Genomic DNA, 27,135 nt, shown 5'->3' with positions numbered 1-27,135 from the left:
TTTCCATTCTGGTCTCATAATTACAGAGCCTGGCTGGTGATATTGGAAGAAAATATATTTTATTGCATGACCATGGATTACTGAGGCGTGGGAAAAAGATGTTATCTAGTGACCACGTGCAACAACTTGCCTAATGTCCGCATATTGTTTAAGTTTCAAACTGTGGCCTAAGCCTGCAAACTAATTGTCTTCTACTAATTATCACACTGCTTTGTTGTAAGAAATTGTTAGAGTTTGGCGAACAATAAAGGGGTAGGGCCACCACTGAATGTTATACCTGGTGTACCAGCTCTGTTTGTTGGTTTGTAACAAATTCTTCAGTTAGGTGAACCCAGTATGCTTAGTTACATTATTATAATTCAGTCCAGGATTAAAATAAAATTGAAATGAAATCAAAATAATGTGTATTACATGCATGTTATTGTCATACATTCTCAGGTATAACTAACACGTGGCCATGAGTTAATCATCTGGTTCCCATATATTAATGACACATGATCATGAATTACTTTATATTCTTCTGAAAAGTGAAAGGCATGAAATAGACATATATTGATACTGAGAGGTATTCACCATGTTCTCTTATAAGAAAAACTTCTCTATATCTTCTGATGGTAGATGGTAGTTTACTGCTGTTTTAAGCTTCAAAATGTATATTTATAGTTTACAATACCATTAATCTTCAGGGGGAAATCTTAAAACACAACTACATAAAGAAGTAAAGTGTAAAAAAAAACAAACAAAAAAAAAGTGCTGCTTGTGTCACCACCGACCCCTCCACCCTCACATAGATTTTCCCTAGTTAATTACAGCTGATAACAGCTTACAGAGCCTCACATTATAAAAGCATCTCCAAACAATGTTTATAGCCATGATTAAAAGTGGCAACATCTTCTTAAAGGACGGATAACATTTAAATTGAGTAGAAATTTACTGGCCAATACTGAAAATGAGCCAGCACCATAGCATTTTAGTCCTTGTATGACCATAGAGCCTTTTCTTGGTCGTCTTTTTTTTATTTTAATGCCATTTCCAACATCAGTTTTCACCATTTCAATATAATGTTTACTTCATTTGTTGTTTGTGATGCATTATAATGAGCCAGAGTTGTTCAAATCTAACACATTAGAAAAAACTATGGTTCTGAATCATAGCTTTAGCTCAGCTCCTCTCTAACCATGATTTTATTTGCCTTAGTGATCATTTGCACAGACAGCTGTTTGGCACATTGTTCACAAAGATAATAAATACCTAACATACTGTCTTTGGCACCATCTGACTATCCCTGTCTGGAAAGATCGAACCCTGAGTGTCTGCAGAACTCATCGTAGAGTTCGCAGCAGCCTCTGCAGTCACAGTGAAAAAAGGAAATCTAATAAGTGACGTAGAGGTATGACGAATGATTGTGGGCTGCAGTTCTTTGAAAAGCTCAGTTGCTTGTTCACTTTTTTTTTTTTTGACATTTATGGATAGTCACTGGTGGTTCAGAACAAGAGATATATTGAGAAGGATGAACAGGGCTGAAGGTAACAGAAACATTAAATAGAAAAGAGTAAGAGAGCTGCATCTCTGTTGGTTGTGGAATTATTTTCAGGACCCTTTTTTCCCTCTTATTTGCTAAAATATGTTTTAAAAAAGTTTTTTTAAGAAAATGTTGCAGTAAAATGAACTGTTTAAACCTTAAAAGTGGCATATTCATTTTTAAAAAAGAAAAAGCAAACCCACTGCCCACTATTAACTCTTGCAGAGCCTTCTGCTATAATTTCTTATGTTCTTTACCTCCTAACTTCTTCTTGATACCGTCTCCATAGCATGTCTTTTCTTCCTGTGCAAATGTATTTTTTTCTGAACCTTGGATCATGAAATTGTAAATACATAAACATGTAGCTGAAATCTACACAAAATAACTCCATCTAAAAATATGAAAACATCTACCCGCATACAAGACGTAGAACTTGTGTCCACCAGGAATCTAATGTCTGCTGAAGATACAGCACAGTGTACTTATACTATAAGTATGCTAAGCTTTCAGTCTGTTGTAAACAATGTGAGTAAGATGTGGTACAATGAAGACGTTCCCAGTGGACATGAAGGCTTTAGCAGAGGGTTTTTGGTGACTTGCTGGTGCATAAAGTGATGTGAACCTGCTACGTGGAGGATAAATGAAGCCTTTCTTCAGGATTCCAGTATGCTGAGCATTTCCTTCTGATTTTGCAGTGGGTTTTTGTGCTTCACGTGCCAAGAGAGCTGATGGTGTAGTGGGCTCTGAGGGTGTTTGGCAGAACAGAGGGGAGACACAAGGGAGACAAGTTGGATCATGAAAAGAGAAAAATAAGCACCCTTTGAGGCCAGTTCATCAAACCTAAGCAGTCCTCAGCAATTTAAGCGTCATTAACACTGCATATTATTCTCAAAAACATAAACCTTGTCCTTCTTCAAACTACAACAAATCTCTGGATAATTTTCAGATTTTCTAACCAACTTCCTATCGCTCATTGCTAATCTTTTAATAACTGAGTTAATGTGTACATTCCTAGCTGTTAGTTTACAAAAATAGTCTCATAACTACATATCTCTTTGCAGATAGTCGGAGCAGCACAAAACTGTAGGTTCACGCCACAGTCTCACTTATAAATGTCCCAAGCTCTTAATAGGATTTGTACTTTAGGCAAAACAGGTCAATGTTAGCGTGTTCAAAGCTTTTCTTAATGACTACTAGTCAAATTAGTCATGGACTATCTATAAAAGATGGATGGAGCAACCAGGTTTGTGCCATGAAGCCAAAGAGGACTAACCGACTACTTTTTCCCATAATTATGGAATAATTAGCTCAATTCACTCTGCGAGCTGGTGGCCATTTTTAAATAATTTGATAATCAAACTATAAAAATCCACAATGTTCATATTTTGTCCAAATATGGTCAGTGCTGAATTGAACCATCATATCACAAAACAATAACTAACATCATGGTGTTCTTGTGAACTTCTAAACCGTATATGATCTCAGCAAAGAACAGTGAACAGAGCTTAATCTGAAACTGGATGATTGAAAAGACAAGTTTGTCTTTTAACTTCAACAAATCAACACAATTTCATTCACACAAGGCCCCCAAATCTATTAATATATGTTAGCCATTCAGGTTTCCAGCCTGAATGTCAACAGATATTTGATAACAAGATTTGACTTATGCTAATAAAATGTGCAACTTTTAAAGTTCCCTACTTCCTATTTTGAGTTTAATGCCGAAAAAAAGAGACAAAAACATAAAAAAGGGTGAATTTTTCTGATGGTAGTATTTTCTTTTCAAGTTTTCTACTGATATTGTGAAATTATCGTAAATGCTTTTAGCCATTATTATTGTGCAGTGAAGCATCAGATATCAAAATAACCTAATTTTCAGCTTATTTTCTTGTTGCTGATTGGAGTATTTGCTTAGATGTAGTTATTTCATGTAGAGTGCAAGCCAAAAATCCCTCTCAGGAGTCCTGAACTCCTGTCAAGCATATAGATTTCCTCCTATTCTGAGCTAAAACTGCACTGCTTTCTCAATGTGCAAACCTTACTAATAAATAATCTGTCACTGGATAAAACACACTGTAGAACATCACAGAGAAGGGATAGCAAAGCAATCAATAATGCAATCATTTGGAAAGAAACATAATAATGCAGAGTGTTGACGTGCAGCTGTGCCAGTAATTTTCTCAATTCTGCAGCAAAAACCTGTTTTTGCTTGCTGGAGTCATTGCAGTCTACCTTTTGAAATATTACCAACTCTTTTTTGTAGTCTTGTGCAATCTCACCATCCCCAATGAGAAATGGTTTCCATGTCCTCCTCCTAACTCCCAGTTAGCCTGGCTTTAACAGTATGGGTTACACTGTGGGATAAGACAGATGCCTGCATGATGGCCTGAAAAGGTGCTTTTTTTTGTTGGGGGGGAGGATTTTATGAAGGGGAAAGGGAAGCAGGTCAACAAGAAATTAGCACCACGGACACTTTTCTCTTGGACACGACACAGTTCTCCCACAGGAACACTGGCATGCACACACCTGTAAGCATGCAGGATCTTGGTTTTAGCAGGTACTTCCCAACATACTCAGCAAGAGCTCTGAGACAGAACAGGGCTGTGGAAGGGGGGATAAAAGCAGCTACCTTGCATCCGCCTTCAGGGTGGATGAAGCCTGGCTTGGATGGGAGTCATGTACTGCTGTATGTTCACCATATAGCTGCGGGCGCTTTGACCGTGCAAAGACTGTAACTGTTAGTAAGGGTTGAATTTATTTTTGCAGTATCTGGCACTAGTTTACGAGAAAATATGGCTTATGTAGGATTAAATGGTCAGATGGGGCTTGTAAAAGAAAAACAAACAAACAAAAAAAAAACAACTATAAAACTGATAAAATTTTATGTTATCACTACTTTCTGACAAAAAAAAACACTAAATATTGAGAATTATGAAGGTAAAACTACTTAAAATAACTCTAAAGCATGAGGTTGTGAGTCAAAAATGTGTTTTTTTAAATAAAATGAGTGCAGATTTTTTGAAAAACTAAAAACAAATATCAAATAAAAGTAAAGTCATGGCAAAATCAAAATTACATTTAAATGTTGAAAAATGTTTTCAAAACATTTTATAGTCAAAATTGTATTTTCCCTTTTAATAATTTTACCATGAAAGTCAAAAGTTTGACTTTTATTCAAAATTTTGATGTTTTTTTTTTGCAATTCCAACAGATTCTTACTTCTGACACACTGTACTCTGCCATCTTCCTGAAAAAAAAAATTAACACAGAAAATGGCTAAATTTTTAAAATCCAGGGTAAACATAAGTAAAACTATATATGTTCCTAAACCTAACCAAGCAGCTTCAGTGACTAAACCAAACCATGAAATTGTGTTGCCTAAACCTAAGTTTACAAGTAACTTAAAAAGAAAAAAAGTTACTTCTTTGTTTTGAACCAGACTCTCAAGTGACTTTCTCTAACTGCCCTATGGGGCATTTGTTGCTTGCTCACAAGTAAACACAGAGTATCAATTGTTGTGTTTACTGCTGGTGTCTAAAATTACTGCATTAATGCCACATGACATCTGGTTTGTATCTCAGAAACAAGACTGGAAGACTTTTGACAGGATGGCAGTCTGATGCCCTGGGAATAAAACCAAGCTGCTTATCCCCCACACAACGCTTTCCACAGTCTTTCCACAGCATGAAGAAATTTGTTTCAGCTGGGGTTAGAAAGCAGCGTGGGGGCCTAATTATTTCAAGCTGAGGGTAAACTCGGAGTCAAAATTTTGGGATTCTGGACATTTGAATCTTTTTCATTTGGACACAAAAAAAGGTCAATGAAGACAAAAAAGAAGAACTAACAAAGATGTTTCATCTAAGGTTTATCATCATTTATTAGAAAATGTTTTTTTTTGTTGTTTTTTTGTTTTTTTTTTACCTGAGAGAATCCTTCAATAGCTTCTTTTACCCAGTCACAAAAAGCCATTTGTATGTATGTGTGTGTGCAGGTGTGTGAGTGGACTGGGTCTTGCTGATGCTCTCATGGGAAGGTGCAACATACCCCACAGGAGTATATATATATATAAAAAAAATCTGATTAGATGAGTAATACATCACACTCACTTATTGCACTTCATTAAAAATAATTGTAAACTTTCTTTTTTTATTAAATGTCTTTGCTTGGAAGTTGTAGTTCTTTTAGGTTTCGGGGTTAAACTAATTTAAATGAGAATTTAAATTATGCAAAAGGCATTTAGCTTGCATGCAATTTTTATATACAAATAAATTTTCTTTTCAGAAATTACCATCGAAGAGTTTGGCCTTTCAAAGTGCTTTTTAGTTAAGTGCTCACGTTAAGCTGAAGATCAGCAGGTTTCTGATGTGCAACTGCAGGAGGTGATGCCATTTTTATTATTTTTTTTTCCCAGAAATTTTATGATTACAAATCAGACCACACCCACTCCTCACAAGTCAAAAGCAGAGGTAATGGATTAGGTAAACTTATTTATGCTACGTACACCTTACATATGAACGTCAGCTATTCAGAATACTCTAATGTTCACTAGACACAAAGTTTGAAGCCGCACAGGTCCAGACTAAATTTAGTTGCTCATTTCAGTCTTGGAATTTCAGGCTCTGTGGCCTTTATGCACCGAACTATGAGAGCATCGCATTAAACAAACATGAACAGTACCCAAACTTCCAACTGACACACACACACATACACACACATGCGCCACATTCTGAGCAGTTTACAAAAAAAGAATAAAACTAAAAAACAAACAAACAAACAAACAAAAAAACAGCACATCTTGTAGAATCCTTCTGCTGATTCTCCACAACATTCCCAGTAACCCCTCCTAGTTTTTTTTGTGGAGCCCAGACCACTGTGACCTGCTGAGCCTCGGGATCAGCCAACAAGCCGGGCAGGAGGCCAGCTCCACAGAACGGTCCAGGCCTTACCCACACAGAGTAGCAAGGGGTGTTTGGGTCATGAAAAGAGCTTCTGGAATTCAAACCAGGCCAAATTTAATTTCAGGGGGTGGGGATTGCATAGACATCCTGCTACTAACATGTCTTAACAAACTTTACATTTGGCATAGAGGGGCGCAGGATGGGGGAAGGGGAGACAAAACACAACCATAAAACCAAAAGACATTACAAACAATCTCCACCCTTGTCCAAAGTGTCAACACGTGGGAATAAATTGGGATCCATGATAGGGATGGGCTTTCGAAGCTCCGCAAAAACCAGCCTGAAAACCCTCACGGGGCTTGTTGTGGTTGGGAAACATGCAGTTTGTTTGAGTTGTGGGCGTCATCAGTCAGAATTCACCAAAATGACTTTCAGCTTTGAGCAGTCAGAGCTGCAGACCAAATACAGCACTTCTTAGACCCCATTTACACTTCATGTCATGCATCTGTGGCAGATTGGATAACGGAGAATAAATTGATTCAATCTTACAGAGAAAAATTTAATTTTCCAAACCAGATAGAGCGACGATTTGAGTCACATTAGAGCCAGACATTAAAATGCTTCAAACGATCTTCCTCTGTGGAAGCAGCGTTTTATGACGAGTGTAACTGAGGCCTCTTGTATTTGTTGTAAACAAGTTCAGGTTCCTGCTTCACTTATCCTCGCATTATTTTGTTTCCAAATTCACCCTGGGGGAGTTTTAGGCTGGCTTCAGCAAGGCATCTGTGCTTTGGACAAAACGGGGCAGATCCATTTTAGACTTGAGATGACTATGATGTGGGTGTTTAGCAGCAAGATTAGCTAGCACGCTTGCTAAACAACAACCTCCCATACGTATCTCCCGTCTCTCAACCCCCCCCCAAATGGCCTGCTGCTCTCTCAGCTCCTCCTGCTGGCAACACTCACATCATTAGTCTGGAAGAGCTGAATCTGACTCCAAAAGGTGAACACACATACACAAAACTGTAGCCACTCATGTTGTTGTGAGCATATACGGGGTAGGCTTCTATCTCTTTGCAAACAAGAGGAGGCACAGGGTTCATGATTAATGTCACGGGGCACTTTTGAATATGGATCTGCATGCACGTGAGAGGGTGCATACATTAAAAAAATGTAACAAGCATCTCTTTGCTTTTTTTTCCACTTACAAGACAGTGGGGTGGAGAGGTTAAATCGACTTTTTACAATGAATCTTGAGTGTTATATGTATTATTTTGTATTTACATCCTTGTTTATGTCCCCCCCCCACCCAAAAAAAGAAAGGAAATAAAATCAAAACAGAAAACATACAAAAATACATAACATTGTATTGCACCTTTCAGATGGGCAATAGATATTCTCAGTTTAGTTGTTTTTTGTCTTTTGTAACATCTGTGTGAGACCACTATCTTTCTTTTCTGCTGGTGTGTGGAAGTTAGGTTACGGGTAGCGGGCTCAGGTCCAGCCCCCCTCCCCCTCCTGTCAGCTACATTCAGTTCCAGAAAACACTCAGCCATTACAGAAGTCGAAATCCCTCAGTCTCTGGGCCGTTCACATTTATCGTCTGCAGACTGTGCCTCTAAGTTAGATTATTATTATTTTTTTTTAACCAAACATGTTCTCATGTTAATCACGTCTCCCATCGTCTGAGAGCCAAAAATCAATGAGGGCCCCAAAGCTTGAAGGAAGAGTCCTTTTGTAACTATTACCAATGCATTCACACAAGCATTTATCTTTCTCTTTTTTACCATCTATAATCGATTTAACTTTCACATGTGCCTGCAAAATCAAACTCCTAGCATGTTCCTTTGAGTTTTGTGTTGTGTGAGGTATGACAAGATTGTTTCAGTTTTTTTCTGTTTTCAGTTTACGTTGCATTATTTCTTCTGTGTTTTTTTTTTTCCAAAATTGTATTTAAAATGAAAAAAAGAGAAATATATACTTATATATATTTATATATAGAGAGAGATACAAAAGAAATTCCTGTTTTTGTTGGTTGTAAGTTCCTCCTGATAAAAGGGGACGGACAACTGGACAGACACAGACAAACATCAGTTGGCTTATGAACATAAACAATAGATGTGGAAAAAGAAGTGAAATATTTTCTATGTTACACTGCACGCATGGTCAAAAAGTGACTACAGGCGATTTTTTTTCTTTTTTCCTCTTACACAGAGCAGGTAAAACGTCAAAAATACAAACAGAAATATGACAACAATGACAGAAAATGAAAAGAAAAAAAAAGAATTCTCTGGTAAATTTTGTTTAGCAGTCTTTATCTTTTTTTTTAAGTCCTCTCTTAATTTTGTTTTATGGATTCATAATCATTTCATAGAATCTTTCTCAGAAGGTAAAGCAGCATTATAAACCCCCCTCGGTCACACACACACACATACCGAGTCAGCTCAGCAAAGGACATCAATCTTTTTTTCTTTCTTTTTCAGTTCTTTTACAAAGACGTTTTCCAAACCTGCATCTCTGGAATGTGGGATCTCTTTCTGACCCTCACAATGTGAAAGTTAGGAGGTTATCCTTTAGGAAGGGGGGGGGGGGGGGGGGGGGGGGATGGGAGAGGGCATATTTGGGCAAATTTTGTCAGGGTTCATGAGGAGCTGAGTGGGAATTAAAGAGGAGACCTTGCGCATCCCAGTATCTTCCCTTCCTCTGTGTTTTTTTGTTGTCTCTACAACTGGCCACCTCTCCCACTCTCACCCATGTCAGTAATGGCAGTGAGGGTTGGGGGGGATGCCCTTGGCTTTTTTCCTTTCCTGTCCCGTGCTTTTTTTTCTTCTCTAACATTCTTACATTCTCAAAAAGTTCCTGGGTCTTGTCGCTGCTGTTCTTCGCTGTTCAACATTCAATCGGTGGTGCCACTGAAGGGCAGTCGCGGCCAGCCTTGTCTCACAAGGGACAGGCCTGGATCCTGCTCGGTGTCTGTGATACTGGGTCAAACTGGGGGTGAACTACTCAGCGGTGAGGCAGTTGGAGGAAAATGATAAAAGGGAGGATTCTTAGAGGGCTCCAATGCTAAAATGTGGACTGATTTTTATGTAGGAAGGATGATGCGTTTTACAAGGAGAAGGATTAAGTGCTACACAGTCCCCCTACGCAGGGATCTCCCACCACCCTCTTTTTGCGGGTTGGTTGTGTGCTGTTGGTCTAATACTGACGACAAGACAGGTTTGGGACTGAGCCCACTGCAGCTGTCAGCCTCTGTTATACAGAGTAGTTCAGATTCCCATTTTAGCCGAGTTGGGAAAACTGATGCGCACTGATTTAAATTTTGACGAGTTAAAGGGGCGAAAGGGAGGACCTCTGCAGTAGTGCAAAAACTCCCACCAGCCTGGCTGAGTGGGAGTCTTATGTAAAGGTGGTCTGAAATGGGCTCCAGAGAGGGTAATGGAGTAATAGCTGGAGTAAAGGAGAAGAAGAGGCAATGAATTGCTGGAGGAAAAGGGATTCCATCGCTGTGCCCAGAGCTGGTGTTCCAGTTCCTCTCCCCTCCTACCTGGGATGATCATCCATGATCTGTACCACATGTTCCCCTGCTCTGCTCTGAGGGGTGCAGAATACCCATCGTGCACAAGCGTCCAGTTTAAACAGACTTTTTAGTCTCTGTTTCTGTTATTCTCTACTTGTACAAGTGGTAAACCCATATAGATTTGGCTTGGCCCCAGAATTGGAATGAACAGAGTGGGCATTTATGAACAAATTAACATTCTTCAATGGTCATTTGGCTAGCACTCTTATATCTGCCATAGATGTTCCACATGAGATAGTAGTGAGAAAGCGGGGAAGCGCATGAGACAAATTTAAAACTTTTTCGTCCAATGCACTGCCCGTCAACAAGAGAAAGCTGGTTTTCCAGCTCCGGAGGAAGCCATCATATGTGTGCTGTGGAAAGTCATCATGAAACAGACAGATTCACCCTTTCTATGCATGCTAATTCAACGGGCGCGGCCAGCGTGGGTATGCAGCGACTGTGTTATCCATCCTCTTGCTGCTCGCTACCATGTTGGACTTCCATGCTGTCATGTGTGTTGGTTTCTGCCTTTACAGAAACATGCAAATCTAAATTTAAAAGAAAAGAAGAAAAAAAAAGACTCTTGGTCCCATAAAACAGAAAAACAGACAACCCAAATGTGATGGGTACCATTCCCTGGAGTCGGTAAAAAAACCTTTGCAGGGGGATGGTCGGCCCTCCTGTCTTCAGTGGTATTTCATTTGAACCAAGTGTGTATGCGTGTGAGTATAATGCAAGTGTTTTGTCTTTCCACAACTATAATTATGTACGTCTGTGTGTAGGCTGTGGGCAGCTGCCCTGTGTCCACAGAGGTGAGGTAGTGCCTGACACCACAGGGGCAGTATTGCTGCCCCAGCCTCGGGGTGTGTCCATTTTGAGGTAAATGGTAGCCTTATTGGCATTTGCCTGCTCTCAGTGACGCCCATGGTTTAAAAAAAAAAAAAAAAAAAAAAAGGCAAATGTGTATGGAAGCCCAGAGGGGCCACACTGAGCTGAGTCCGTGAGGAAGGGACTCTGTAAAATAAAAAAAAAACCCTGCAGGTTAGGGCCATAAATCGACACTGTTGCAGCGCGTACAGTAAAATGAGGCATTCACGTTACTCTGAGGTGAAATTGTGTTTTTATGTTCATATATGTGTGTGTATGTGTGTGTAAGACAAAAGCGAGAGACAGGCTATGTAAGATGAGCTTTGCTGTCTTGCTGGTGGCTGCTGCAATTCAAAACCTCCACTGAGGCAGGGCGTGGAAGATTTACTCCTGAGCCCCGTTCTGACTCTGCAGTCCAGATACTACATCGTATTTCCTCTCTGTCTCTGCTCCTCCTCCAAGTGTGTCCCTTCCTCCTCCCCTCTCTCCTTTTTTACCCCTTTCCTTCTCTTCCTTCAATGCAGTAACTCCTCGGAGAGAAGGGCTTCATTGTCATTCATAAGACGGTAGGCTGCTGGCTCAAGCAGCGCAGGCAATGACAAGGCAAATCTGCTCATGTGTGTTTGTGTGCGTGTTGTATGTCACAGGAGCCGGTCTGATGACAAAAAATGAAGGTAGATATGGAGCCATGGGCTGCACGGTCTTGTTAAAGGTAGACAACACAATTTCATACGACTGGAGTAGCCTTATATAAATATAGCACCGGTTTCAATGGGATCTGAGAGAAGAAGCAGCTCCAAAAACCTAACAAAACAAACAAACGAAAAAAAAGAAAACAGCGGTAACGGCTCAGATTGAGTTGTTGATAACTAGGTCTGGTAACTCTGCTTCATTACAGCCATTAAACACCAGACAAATCTATCAAATGTCTGCTGAAATTTCACTGTGCAGTGTTTGCTGATTGCCTGCATGACCGCGTACAAATAATCTGTCCCTATTGTCCTTGTTTTCTGAATGGCTACCTTAACACTTATTCAGAAATAATACTGAGAGGTGCTGACCAACTTTGAGGCTGGAAATATGGGCTTCAAAACGTGTGACCGCTGCAAAAACCAAAAAGAACACAAGACAAGGAGGGGAAACTGACCCCCACGAAGCGCTGCCCTGAAAAACTGAGGTGGAACAAGCTGCGGCTGACCGTGTGCGTGAGTGTGTGTTCGTGTTTGTGTCTTGGCAAATGGCTACAACTCTTACTGGATAAGACATCATGCTCAGACAGAAGGGCCCCCACACAGATTTTAAAACAGGGGTGGGTATAAGGAGGAGAACGAGGTGGAGGAGAAGATGTTCAAAACAAAATCCTTTGTTTTTGACTCTCCTGTTGCTGGTGTGTTCTTTCGGTTATTGTTTCCAGTTTTTAAAACCACAACGTGTGAATGTGATGTCGGAGATCCGCAGAATCCTGCCGATGAGACTCTCATTCCATCCTTTCCCCTTAAAAAAGTGATGGCTTTAACCCATCTCCCATTTTTGCCCTCAAACTTCCTCTTCCCACCACAGCATGGTGGCTGCGTTTCACACCTCTTGTTCCTCGAAGACTTCGAGGAAGAGCGGGGGGAAGAGTTCGTTGGGACATTCCACCTTCATGTGGAGGAAGCGGCTAGCGTGGCACGCCCCGATCATCCGCAAGTCCGTCACCTTCATCAGGAGCTTCGGCCAGAAGTGGGGAATGTTGTGCTTGCGGTAGTTGATGTAGTGCTCAAACGCCAGCAGGTAGGTCTCCTGGCACTTCTCAATCTTGTCCACACAGGTTAGGCCTGAGCGGTCTGAGGGATGAAGAGAATAAGAGAGTAAAGGTGATATGAAGAAACTGTTAGCTAAGAAATAAAAGAATGGAGAAGACATAGAAAATGTTTGGGGGAGTGAGGAAACCAAGGAACTAATGATAATGGTATAGAGACAGAACCAGGACTAGGGTTTGGTAGCATCGATCAAAAGGTGTATTAGATGACTACAGGGATGACCATTGGAGGCCAAAACATGGCAGTTCTCTCTAGAAGTAGCTTCCCTCAGTTTCTGTTGAGTGTCTGTTTCAAACATCGTTTTAAAGCAGTGGGATTTACCGTTAAGGTCTTTACCATTAGAAAAATGAAGATGAAACACAGCTGATTAACCCATGTAAACCCCTGTGGACCCACTACTTCATTGCTTTAACAGGACCTTTTTGTTGCATGTACTTTGTGACTGGTCTGAAATACGTGTTTACTGAATCTACAGTTATGATTGTAGCCTGGAATAGTATACATCATCCATCTCCAGTGGTGAATAACATGTAGGAGGGAAGTCTTACACCACTACTAGCTGCTTTTTAAGGGAAAGTTTGGAGGTGAAGGACTTTTTTTTTTTTTTTAAATCCTGACTAAATAAAAAATGCCCATGGTTTATAAATGATTTTATTTTGTTTGTGACTCTTCGCTGCTAGCTTGCAGAGTGTATGTCACACAGGAATGACACAGACATCTTTGTAACAACAGCGTCTGCTTTCACACAACACAATGTTTTTTAAAAGAACAAATCAAGAGTGGAAATTTTTCTATTTGTACCCATGATAAAGTTAAACTTTTCTATATTCAACTCTAAATATGTATGTGGACTTTAATCATTAGTGTTTAACTACATTTTGATTCAATAGGTCACACTATGTTCAGAAGCCGTTAATGAACTAAAATATTAACTTTCCTGGAAAAAATGTGCATTTGCATTGCATAAAGTAAATGCTGACATACTCCTGGCATGAAGTAGTTTGAAGTGAAATGTCTAACGCAGGAATTGTGTTATAAAGCTACCTGAGCTCATCAGAAGCACGGCCTGCAGCAGCGCCACTTCCGTGTCGTCCAGGTTGAACTGCGCCAGGCTTTTGCCCAAATCAAAGATGGCGTCGGACACCACGCCCAGCCCTCCGTTCTTCAGCTGCTCACGTTTCACAGCCATTTCCCCGCTTAGCGTCAGCGTCTCGCTCTCGGGGTCGTAGCGAATGGCGGCTCGCAGCGACATGATCTCCATGCAGCAGCCCTTCAACAGGATGATCTGGTCTTCACAAGGCAGCTGCAGAACGAATAAAAACTTTTCTTTTAATACCTTCACCAACAGCAGTAGAAATAGCAATTCATATGACCAAATGAGCTATCTATGATCTTAGATGACTAAAGCCTGAGGGAACTTTTGGTAAATAGTTGCAGTTAACTGTGCAAAAGTATTAATAACCCCTTTAAAAAACAGTTGAGAAAAGAGGAATTTGGTGCAGTGATTTTTAGAAAAGTGATTGAAAATACAGATAAGTTTTTTTGTGATTTTTTTTAAACTGGCCTTCAGGACTGGTTCTCCAGGCTTCTTAAAGGAATTTCCAAAGCTCTTCTTTGGATCATGGATGCCTTTTTGTTCCTGTCTCTGTCAAACATGACCCCAGACTGCTTCGATAATGCTGAGGTCCGGACTCTGGGGAGGACCCATCCCTCCATCAGGGCTAATTTTCAGTCCAGTTCTTGTGTTATTTGGCACCCCTCAGCCTTGTCTTCCTTAATAAAAGCTTCTTTTTTTTATTTATTTTTTATTTTTTATTTTTTATTTTTTTTTTTTTTATTTATTTATTTATTTATTTATTTATTTTTTTTTTTTTTTTTTTTTTTTTTTTATTATTTTTTTTTTTTAAAAGCTTCTTGACGGCATTACCCTTCCATGGAGAGCATTTCTGATGAGGTTTTACTGAACAGTAGATGGATCAACTCTACGGTCATGTGTCGGGTCTGTGCTGGATTTGTTCCTACTTCTTAAGAACATCACTTTCAGATCCTGTTAATCAGCAATATATATAATTTCTAGGCCTGACACTTTTTCTCCTCTGGCATCCACTTACTTTCTCAAACTTCTTAAACACACTGCACTCCAAGTCTCAGATATGCTGAGTTGTAGCTTATAGCTCTTTGGGAATCGCCTTGTTGCTGCGAAAATACCATGTCATGTCTGTCAAACTGTTATCTTTCGCATGTTTTGTTAATGCAGCTAAATTACAATTACAAACTGCTTCTCTGTGCAAACACAGAACTGGTTGTGCTGGTCATGTGCTGTTTTAAAACTTAAATCATTAACAGCTCAATGTTAAGAGGCTTAAAGAAAACACATTCCTCTGAAAATGGTCAGGTAACAGGAGTGCATCGAAAACGAGTGAAAAGCAGCAAATGTCTAAAGAATAACTGAAAGACCTTTAAAGGATTACGTCTGCTGCTTGGAAGGAAAATATAAAGACATGGGAGTGGCTCGGGACTTTTGTACAGTACTCCTTCTAATTACGGACAAACCTTGAACACAACTGTGGAAGTCAGACGATAACGTGATTACCATGTCAGCGTGAGACTGATATATCTGCAGAAAGGCAGGTAAACACTAAGGCGAATCAGTGTGGACAGCCGAAACAGATTAAACAAGCGAGCTGCTGTTTCATCTTAACTCTGACTTTATTTGTATCCCACTTTTCGAAGTGATTGGAAAATTCGGATTAACATAAAATGTAATGAGAGCGAACGAACACTGATCTGTTGCTTATGGTCAGTTGTAAGTGTGATGATGTACATTTTGCTTCTAGTTGGGAGAATTATCACAGAAAATAAAGATTAATTATTTGCACAATAGGAGCCTTAGCTTAGGTACATCTTATAGCTCAGACGCTTTATATTATTCCCACAAGTTATCGTTTTTATCAGCTTTTCCATTAAACAGACAAAAGAGAAAGGAAGGCAGAGATGTAAGGATGACGTGATGGAAAAACATAAATATGGATTGAAAATAAGCGGACACTTGTTTCCATTAATGATTATGATTAAACTCCTGCTGATTTACATAGAAATTAGACTTTCTGATTTAAAACTGGTTTCATTAAATCTGCAGACCCTGCTGCGCCGAACTAATCTCACCTTGATGTAAGCTCGTTTCTTACGGTGTTGCTCCCGACAGCTGAGCAGATTAACAGGCGTTTTCTGCCTTGATTTGTCTCGTAAATTTGTAACTGGGAGGGGAGTGTGGTGGTGGGGGGGCTTAAAGTAAATGCTTATAATGCATTTACAGCTACATCCATTTGAGGGAAAGCCACAAATGAATTTTTAGAAGCTAAATGACTCCTGGCTTTGTTTTTTTTTCAGTGCAGAGATCTCATGTAAGCTTAAACAGGTTCGCTCATCTGATTACGTTTGGATCCTTTTATAATATTATCTAATCTATTGAAAATAGGATTATGTCCTCATTGTTAAGAATACTAAACACTGCAGCCTACAGAGCATCCAGCAGCATTATGAGGAGTTTCTTAACACGGATCTGAACAATGAATTCATTTCAATTCAAAATATGCTCATTAAAAAAAAGGGGTGACCTCTACTTTCTTGTGTAGTTGTGATTTATGTTTCATAAAGAATTACAGTTGCAGCTTTTCTTCTTCTGTGATCCATTGCATTGCAGATTCCTGCTTGAGCTGAACTTTCTCTGAAGCTGTACTTTCTAGAACAACTCATCCACCCTGATAATCATCCACTCTCATAAAGTCTCTTTACAAGCAGCAGAAACAAGACACATGATTACATGTTTGCTAATGAAGGCAGAGCAAACTATTATTAGAAACAAGGGCTTATTTTCCAGGGCATATATCAAAGCAAATATTTCAATTATCAGCCACTGATTTGTTTGTTCGACTTTTCTTTTTTTTTCTATTTTAGTAAACTGGAGTGAACCAGAACATCTTAAAGGTGTAAAACCTATTAAAATGTTTTATTTCTCATAGTAAATTGTTAAGCTTTGTAACATGTGGTTCTTTTTAGCCAAAGGAATTTAAAAAAACAGATATTTTAAACTATACTTTTTCCTTATTGAATGCACACACACCCTAACAGAAACCTGGCAGTGTCTACTTCACTTTCTTTCTCTCCAACATGCTTCAAGGAAGTCAGCCAGCACTCACCTCAGAGAACATGGGCAGTTTTTTGGCAAAGTCAACAACACGGGTGATGGCAGGGGTGATAATCTTGGTGAACTCGCTAAAGGCCTCCAGGTCCACTTTGTCTCCGTCTGACGTCGGGGCAACTGGAGACTGGCCGATTTTGTCTGGCTACAAAGGAGAATTAATGCACTGATTAGGTTACGGATAAAAATTAGATCAGAATAAAAAAAATAAGAGACTGTCTGAAATTTTAAACCTCAACAAATCCCATAGGAAAAGATTGTGTTATTCAAAGCCTGATGCAGCTCAGGTCTATGTGGAGAAACAGATCAGCAAGCTACAGCGTTGCACTTTGACTTGTTCCATTATTACTACAAACATTAATAGTGGTTTAATTAATCATTTTGACGCCACTGGGCATCTATGTTCCTGCTGCTGGAAATAAAGTCCCTACAACACCAAGTTGGGATATATCCGCTGATGAAAGCAGCCCAGCTGTTCTACTATCGGAAGTTTTCACATTAAAAACAACAACTAAAATTTAAATGACTTATAAGCAAATAAGAAGCTGAAGGAATTTGTTTCGAGCTGACTCGGCTACTGGAACTGGTAACTGGGCTATGCAGTTGTACAGAGTGCCAAGAGGATCTGGAACATGGTAACATGGCCATATGAACAGGCACATGAATATCTATGTATTTATCTTTTTTCTAAATATATTGAAAAATGATGATAGCGAATAGTTTGTGTTATTTAATAAAGTTTAATAGAGTGCATTGGTGACCTTTTTAGAGCATCCTGAAAAGTCACAATTGTTCTATTCTTATCAAGGAAATTCATTTTCTGCCACATTCAATAAAACATAAATGCTTTTAATAATCAGCAACTGCAGAGCTCAGAGAAATAGTTTTTTAAAATATCAAATTAAATAATATCGTTTAAAAAAATGTTATGTGAGAGAAGTAAGAAGTGAGAAATGTGCTCTCCTGCATGATGGTCACAATAAACTGAATGCATGCAAGCTTGCCATTTTAGGATATTAGCCAGCAGAGGAACAGTGACAAACACTTCAAATGCATCACATTAACACAGTCTGAAGAACCTCCTACAGTGGGTGCAACTTTAAAATAACCAGCAACAGACAGCAAAATGTTGCAGGACTTAAAAAAACTAAGAAAACAGGAGGGAGTTTTGTAAAAAACAAAAACGCCACTTCAGATATAATCATATTTAGTGGCAGTGCACACAAGTGATGACAGAGTTGGTAAACATGAAACTTTCAAGAGTTTACCTGTGTTTAAATCATGCTGCACACAGCCTGTGATGTCATGAGCTCCGCCGTTGCTAGGCTACAAACAAATCCTAACGCATTCATTGCGATCTCTGGAGACTTCAGCGTCTCCCTTTCTGCAACATTCCAACAGTTTGTCAGCTGCTCCACCAGATGTTGGACTTATTTTATACAAATATTAAACACGGATCCGTCTCCTCGGCCCTGCATCCTTTAGGAAGATCAGACCATAATCTGGTTCTTCTCACCTCCACCTAAAAGCCCATCGTTCAGCAGCAACCAGTCATCACACAGATTATTAAAACCTGGTCTAACGAAGCTGACGATGCTCGGAGAGGATGCTTTGAGGCCACAGACTGGAATGTCCTCTGTGAACCACATGGAGATGAAATAAATGCCACGACTGAATGTGTGACAAAATATTAACTTCTGTGTGGACTGCATCGTCCCAACAACAACAGCGAGGTGCTTCCCCAACAACAAATCCTGGATCACCAGTGACCTGAAAAAGCTGCTAAACATCAAACAGAAAGCCTTCAGGGATGGAGGCAAACTGATGTGATGCTTAATATAGTAACTAAACAGCTGTTTTAAGCGGTTCTTTACACTTGTGGCTTGATTCCACAGTCTCCACAAATAGAACAAAAAAACTAAATATAAACACATTGTGTTCAGTGAAAGAAAGAGTAGATGTCACAGGATATTGCTTACTTAATAGATGGCCGCATGAAGAACTACAGATCGGTAATACATTTATTTACAGAGTCGTGTGAATTGTGGCCATGACTATAAAAAATACAGTTTCATACTCTGCTGAATAAAGCATGAGTTAACGCCACAGTCATTTATTCAGTTTGGGCTTTTTCCATGAATGAGATAAGATAAAAGTTTAAGAATCATCAGTGCACAGGGAGTCATCAATCATAAAACCCAGAGAGACAGATTCAGTAAATCAGTGAAAACTTAACCGAATCTCTGCTGTGTGAGTGTTCATGGATAATTTAAATAATTGCAACAATAACGTTTGATAAATGCAGCTCCTGTCATGCAAGAGCCAAAACAAAGCAAAGCTTTTATTGGTGAAGGTCAGCGGCATTTTTCATTTCACTGTTAAGAAAATAGCTGTCTTGAGAGAGACAGGGGGAACAGCTGAGTTTCATCAATGCTGAATAAGTAACGCTCCCTCCAAGATACAGATGACAGAATTACAATGTTTGATTCATATTTCATATTGTTTAGGGGTTTTGCTTTTATTCCAATATAATTAAAGAAGGACAAGAATTGAAAAATGGCAGCAAAACCTTCTCCTTCAGTAGAATGTAGCCTGAAAGGAAACTCAGTGTGAAGTTTGCAGATTACACAGATTAAACTGATCCTGTAAAATTGATGGTTTTACTTTCTGCTTCAGACTCATTTGTATGATGCAAATTAAAGGAAAGTGGAAGGACCAGCTGCTTGATCTGTCAGATACAGCATTTTGCTAAAATTGTTAAGAACCATTTGCTCTCTTGAAGAAAAAAGTCATGACAAATCAGTAAAAAGACAGTTTTGAGTTATTATAAGAGTTCTATCGCGTAGAGCAGTGGTTCCCCAATGGGGTCTCCGAGGCTTTGACCATTGGAGCCATTGTGATTAATGTTCACAAATTGTCCCTATGTTAAGGAAATATAAGTAAGGCTATATGTTATTTATTTAACTTTGGCTTTATCAAAGGACAGGACTCAACTATGAAAGTGATTCTGTACCTTATTTAAATTTAAAATGAACAGAAATGCTTTTTTTATTTTCAGAATATAGCTGCTTTTTCTGACTCATCAATAAAATGAATAATAAATAATACAAACTGCATTTTCATTTCATTCTCTAAGACTGCACATTTTGTAACTTAATTAAAATGATAAAGAAAGTGACATTTAAGTTTTAATTTTCCAAAAATGCCCCAGCAAATAGGTACCAAAATTCAATTTGAAATGTCAAATTTGAAAATTAAAATGCATTAGCAGAAAGGCTTTTCATTTCAAGGTCATAGCTGCATTATTTGACTCATAAATAAAATTAATAATAGATCATCCAAACTGCATTTTATTTTCAACTTCAAAACTGCTCTTTTTATGACACAACTAAAAAGAAAACGTAAAGGACATTGCTTTTTCGTTTTCATGACTGGCCTGCAAAACATTTTGCAAAATTCAAATTAAATTCGCAATCCCAGGCGGCGCAGGACAGTGACGTCAGTGGCGCTCTTCTACTTTCTCTTCTTCTTCTTCGAATCCTTCGGCCCCAGTCTGACCGAGCTACACATCTAATACAGTAGAGGGCGGTGTGCATATCTGACACTGGAACATGAGATAAGAGTAGAGCTTAAAAGTTGTGTTGGTAGCACAGACTGTTACAAACAGCTGGAAGAGCTCCATCATGTCCAAATCTATGCCAGAGGGTTGAGATAGACATAAGGAGGTTGGATTTTTCTGCTCTGAGCAAGAAGTTTGACAGAGAAAATCTGGTACTGATGACATACAGAATATCAAACTATGGAAACTAAACTTTTATATTCTGTATGTCAAACTTTCATTTCTATAGTGTTATCTCATGAAGAGATATACTGAAATATTTGCAGAAATGTGAGGGGTGTCCTCACTTATTTGAGATACTGTATATATATATATATATGTATATGTATGCAGGGTACCTAAACAAACTTAAGCTCCACTTAAACCAAACTCTTCTAGGGCAAACAGAAAAGGAAAAAGCTTGCAAAAGATGCCTCAACATGAATCACAGTGCACTTAGGGAGCTGGCGACGGTGGATGGGGAGCGGGGGAGAAAACATATTAGTTTCAACTGTTGACCTTTTATCAGATGCAAGTTTGTTCCTGTAAAGCAGGACAGATGAATTCGTCTCACATATGGTTTGAAGTTTAAAGTATCTATGTTGTTTTGCTTTTACAGTACTTTTATGAGAAATGAAATCGGACAGTCATGGTTTAACTACCTCGCATACACACACTCACTCTTACTATGACTTGAGCTGCAGAGCAGTGCCAATAACTATGAAGCTGTTTTCTATAATGCAAAGGTTTCTGGCTTTCAAGCTCACCTTTGTTGTAAAAACATCTCCTTTTAAAGCACGTTGATCCCAATGATATGCAGACATCTGACCATCAGGCTGCTTTTTCTTTCTTTCTCTCATCTTTTTCTTTATCCTATTGATATAAATCATCTGGAGCAAAAATTATTAAACGCTGTATAGCATAATCTTTCACATGACAAGATGATAAGATCTCCTCAGGAGAGTGAAACTGCAGGTATGTGGTTTAAAAAATTATTCTTTTTTATTCGATGTCTGCATTCAACTAAAACCAGATGTCTACCTTGAACTGAATAACACTCGTTTCTGTTTCTAATTGCTGAGTTTTAACACAGAACAGTATCTGATTAGCTGAAGAAAATATTTAGTATTTGTTGAACATGGCTGAGACCAACAGCTTAAAGTTCATAAGTTTAAATCTATGAGAAAAAAAAAAGAGATTTGTGTGAGTTGAAAGGCTTCCAGGAATATTTATGATTCACTCGGGCTTGAAAACTAAATAAAACTTGAAGCAAAAAAGTGTTGTCTTACCTTTACTCACATTAAGGATAATTATTCCGACAATATGAGTAGAAGATTTTACATTTACATTTGCAGACCTTTAAACTGATCTTTTCATACAAATATCTCAACGAGAATACAAGCAAAAACTGTTAAATACTGTTTGTTGTTGGTTGCTTTTACATCAGCCCAATGGAAAATGTCATCTGCAACCAGTTAGTTTCTTAGATGGTATTTGTGACAAAGACAAACCTGTCATTATATTTTAGTACAAATGACAATCAAATAATTAAGAATACTATGACCTCTAGGCAGATGTGTGGAGGTGCAGGTACAGCTGGATGCAGCTGAACTAAATCTGCTCACTAAAAACAGAGAGCAGATTCAGTTCTATCAGTGAAAGCTCAGTTATTTAATGGATTTAGAGCTATTTTGTTTTTCCTGATTTGTCTGAAGGACGTAGTACATTACCACTGTTAGTAGAAATGGGAAGGACGATCCGGAAGACAATTAAATATTAATTTCCAATGATGAGAGCATCAGGGTAAGAAGAGAGGCAGGCAAAGTGGTGCACCCATCATGCCTAGTGCCTACTGTACAAGCCTGTGGGGGCAGTTTATGATCTGGGGTTGCTGCAGTTCGTCAGGTCTTGCAAAAACAAACAGCTGCATAACCACCAAGTTTTTACTTGTAAGACCAATGATAGTGTGCGACTGTAACTACGGCTGGTAATAACCATAGAAATACATAAACTACAGCTGTAATAAAGAGACAAACAAGCACTGTGTAGTCATGACTGGTTTGAGTTAATAATAACTTAGAAATGAATATAAATCTGGTACTTTCATGCCTAATTTATACACAAATTCAGCCTTTACCATATAATTGTGTATTGTACGCAGGAACTTTTGACGTTAGCATACAAAAGCTATGGTGTCAGAAATGTTTTAGTCATTGTTTTGTTGTGTCGTCAAATATAAGACAGACATTCTTGTCAATTTAAGTACTTTAAATGGTATCTCAGGAAAATGACCCAATGATGCACGATTTTTTTTCCACTTAATATGCATTTCAGTGAAGTAAAGTTAACATTAGCTAATGCTATCACACTAGCTGCTAGCTAACCAGCTAAATCGGCTAAAGTCAGCTACAACAGGTCATTTCCAGCGATGTTATACTGCTATGTTTTGACTGGCTTGTTAATCTTATCCTTCTTGTTTTTTACACGTGCCTGTTAGCTGTTTTTGCCTAATGTACATGTATTTCTATAATCCGCCTTAATGTTATGTTCCAGTATGAAGCCCATCTGAGTTGTTACCGATGTAAACCGGTCAGATCTACATAGACTTAAAAATTAATACTGCAGGTCAGCCTGAGTACTTATTCTCCCAGTAACATACTATAGTTTACTGTATTCATTGGACAGCAGATTGAAAGCAGATGCTTTTGACATTACCATCTGCAGCATCTGTACTTTCACCATTTCTATTCACACTGTACACCTCAGACTTCCAGTACAACTCTGAGTTCTGTCATCTGCAGAAATACTCTGATGACTCAGCAGTTGTTGGGTGTATCAGTGATGGACAAGAAGCAGAGTACAGAGAACTGGTCGGTCAGTTTGTGAAATGGTGCGGTGACAATCATCTCATCTTGAATACCAAGAAAACAAAGGAGATGATTGTTGACTTCAGGAGGAACAAGAACACACATAGAAGTGTTTCCATCATGGGAGAGGAGGTGGAGGTGGTGGAGGAATACAAGTACCTTGGAGTTCAGCTGGACAACAGACTTGAGTGGAAAAGCAACACTGAGTACATTTACAAGAAAGGTCAGAGCAGACTCTACTTCTTAAGGAAGCTGAGATCTTTTAACGTCTGCACCAAAATGTTGCAAATGTTCTACAGGTCTGTTGTTGAAAGTGCAATCAGCTTTGCAGCAATCTGCTGGGGCAGCGGCATCAGAACCAGAGACTTGAAAAGAATTAACAAACTGATCAAGAAAGCCGGTTCTGTGCTTGGAGTAACTCTGGAGCCGCTGGAGTTGATCATCAAAAAAAGAATTCTGTACAAGCTGACGAAGATAATGGAAGATCCTTCACACCCTCTACACAACGCCGTGACGAAACAACAGAGTGTGTTCAGTGGGAGGCTTGTTCAAGTCCGATGCAAGACAGAGAGATACAGAAGATCCTTCCTTCCAGCAGCTATCAGGCTGAAGAACAAAGCCCTCAATTAATTAATGTGATTGTTTTACTTTACTAAAAAAAAAAAAAAAAATTACTACTACTACAATATTGAATTTCCCTTTGGGATTAATAAAGTATTTTTCATTTCATTTCATTTCATTTCATCTGCATTTTTTCTAACGTTTTTATTTTCAGATACATTCATTTGTGTTGCAGCTGTTCAATGTACTTATAAAAATAAAAAAAGGTCACTTGACTCTTGTTTTTCTATTTCCAGTCCTTTGCCTGTCCTATTAAGAGCTCAATCAGTGCATCTTTAAGTAAAATCGTCCTTAAGTAAGTAGCCTCCTCTGAGAGCTAAAATAGTATATGAGTAGCTGTCACTTCTGTGGTTTTTTATTAGCAGTCTGCATGTGGCAGAATAGGATCATCCTGGTTGGCCTTGCATTTAAATTTGCATATCCTGGGTTCAATGAACACAGCCTCCAGAGGCCTGTTAGTGGGTGAAGCCTGTGAAATAAAACAGTTTATCCCTCAAGAGGAATCATGCTTGGAGCTACATATATGCCATAGCAGCAGAGTTACTGTGCTAATGAGTGTTTAAATTGTTTGTTGCATGCTGTCTCCTGGAGACAGGTCCTCACCAGTATCAGAAAATTTTCTTAACCTTAGCCTTTCACTGACTGCAACTATAATACAACTGAAAACCAACCAAACCAAGTTTTGATTGATGAGGAAACAATAAGACTTTGCTACATATAAATATAAAAACAAAAAAAATTCAAATACACTTCTCTTGTTAGCAAAATTCAAACCACTTTGTCCTGCTTGAAGCACATTTTAAAATCTATACAAGCCTCTTTTCATCACACAACATTTTCCTTTCACAATACTTAGACTGAAAATGCTTTCAAAGCTTCCACCCACCATCTAAATGATCCTACTCCCATTACCAATGGGAGACGACTTTTGTACTGCAGTGTATAAATTCCCCGAATGCAACAATGATCCTGAGTTGAATTCTGCTTTCAAATTATTAACACATTTTTGAAACTGTGTGAGCATTTCAGATAAAGCTTTGTCAAAACATGAGGTCAGTGTCTGTATGAGTGTGTGATGGGGGAAGCCTGATACAGGACAGGGGCAACCCTGACAGGGCTGGCTGTCCAAGGTGAATCTGAGCGCAGCATGAAACCAGCATCAGAGAGAGTGAGAGAGAGAGAGAGAGAGCTGCCCGCCAACTTGGAGATGACAGCTCTTGACTGAGGTTTTGTATTGACTGAGATAAGGAGGCAGCTTACGGAAGGCAGATGGGCAAAATAAAGAACAGAGTAAACAAAGAAATGAAGACGGGGAGGAGAGATTTACATGAAAATAAAACTGAAGTGTGAAGGAAAACTATGAGGGGAATTAAATCTGGTTAAGAGCCCAGAAGGATTAGGATGAATAAGAATCCCAAATGCTGGAAATAACTGAGGAATTAAGACGCAGGCTGTGGAAAACAGAGAAATGCAGCAGCAAATACAGAGCAATAAAATCATATGAGTGAACAGAATGAGCTCACCCATATAAAACAAACCCCCCCATTTATGGCTTGAGTATGCCTATTAGAAAACACTAAAGCAGCACTAAAGAATTTATAAAGTGGAATCTCCCTGAGTCGTTTTTTTATTTTTCAAGCTTCAAAATGTTTCATATGACTACAACTGAACTTTGCTCCTTTAAACAAGGGAATGTGCTGTATAAAGCCTCCGTCCCCCGAGTGAAGAACAACGGCTGACAAAAGACCAGTTATTAAGGTTGAGAAATACTCACAGACTCTCAGACTTGATAAGAACGACCATGAGAAGCTGATGTTTAAATGCTCTAAAGTGCAACGCCACTAACAGCCCCCTGTGCTAGCTCTAAAACATCTCTGGCTCTGACAGACTCCCATTCAAAAAAGATCAAAGCTTGATGTGAATAATTTATCTGCAACCTGAAAAAAAATGATCTACGGGAAACAACGTACACGCTGAAGATGGCAAGTACACACTTACACTATTAACAGGGATGCCCATGCATGCTTTGAAGGGGCACCACTGCTGCATCCTGAGGGGTGTACTCCATAGAGATCAGTTGTTTAGCAAGGCATGTTGAACCTAAAGTCAGCGTTTTTTTTTTTTGGATGGATCTCTTTTGATGTGGCCAGATCACCATGGTAACTTGGGCTGAACCTTCTCCAGAGTGGTTTGTATTGGGAGTTTAGGCTTATATCCACTCTTCAAAAAAAAACTGATGATTTTCCTGATAATAATAAAAAAAATTGGAAAATCAGACTAAAACTACATAAATAATTTAACAGTCATGTTAATTTAGAAATCACTCAAATTCTAACATTTTAATTGCTGGATTTAATTATACTATAATAACATATTTTCATGGTAAACAGTTGAGAATGTGAAGGTTTAAAAACTCAGCCTTGAGTTCTCAATACAGGGAACACATTACGTTTGAATCATGTTCAGCAGTGCATTTTTCCAAGATAAAACCTTTGTAGTTTAAGTACAACAAGCTGCAGTCCGTGCTTCAAGTTACCATGGAAACCATGTATCCAGCTAGTGAATTAAGTGGGCTACATATGTTTTTTATATGCGGTTACCATCAGTTCTACATCACTGATATTGGAGATCAAAGAGATGGGAAAACTATTGAGAATTTTCAATGAATAAAATTGATTTAACTTTGATTAGGTTAAAAAAAATCTATGAAATGAACTTAAAGAGTTGCCATATGTTCATAAAACTGCTGCATCATATTCTTTTCTACTTTAGCCTGCACAGAGGAAAGCCCAGCTAACAAAGATCAGAACCATTATCGTAGCACCTGTTATGTCTGAGTCTGCTTGTGTTGAAAAGTTGTAATGATCAGTGTGATCATGATGAAGAAATATTTGTCTCCTAAAACTCAATAAGCAATACCATTCGGTATTAGTAAGAAAGCAAGTAAGTAAAACTTTATTTATATAGCACCTTTCAAGATATAAAATTACAAAATGCTTCACAAGAGCCAACTGTAAAAACAGTCAGACAAAGTGAAGCAAAATAAATATAAAAACGAATGTGGGAATGAGGAATGTATTGAATTCTTGCTCCTTTGAAAGCACAAAATAAACGTCTTAAAGAAAACACTTTTTGTGGTTTTGCTTCACCTTTGTTTTCTATCATATTGTGTTCGGATAAGGTCTGAAAAATGACCA

General features: G+C 38.7%; 1 protein-coding gene across 2 annotated transcripts in view; it reads right to left on the bottom strand.

Annotated features, from left to right (window-relative positions):
* Window positions 1–5,390: 5,390 nt before the first annotated feature.
* Window positions 5,391–27,135, bottom strand: part of LOC121632055 (thyroid hormone receptor alpha) — a 159,047-nt gene continuing 137,302 nt past the window's right edge. For both annotated transcript variants that reach the window (XM_041973223.1, XM_041973224.1), the window contains exons 10-12: window positions 16,851–16,997; window positions 13,696–13,954; window positions 5,391–12,675 (exon numbers count right to left, since the gene is read on the bottom strand). In XM_041973223.1, the coding sequence (XP_041829157.1) occupies window positions 12,425–12,675; window positions 13,696–13,954; window positions 16,851–16,997 (657 nt within the window). In that variant the 3' untranslated portion in view covers window positions 5,391–12,424. The remainder of the gene's footprint in view (window positions 12,676–13,695; window positions 13,955–16,850; window positions 16,998–27,135) is intronic.

Source organism: Melanotaenia boesemani, chromosome 21 (genome assembly GCF_017639745.1).
Source record: "Melanotaenia boesemani isolate fMelBoe1 chromosome 21, fMelBoe1.pri, whole genome shotgun sequence".
Lineage (NCBI taxonomy): Eukaryota > Metazoa > Chordata > Actinopteri > Atheriniformes > Melanotaeniidae > Melanotaenia > Melanotaenia boesemani.
This window is presented reverse-complemented; position numbering and strand designations above follow the sequence as displayed.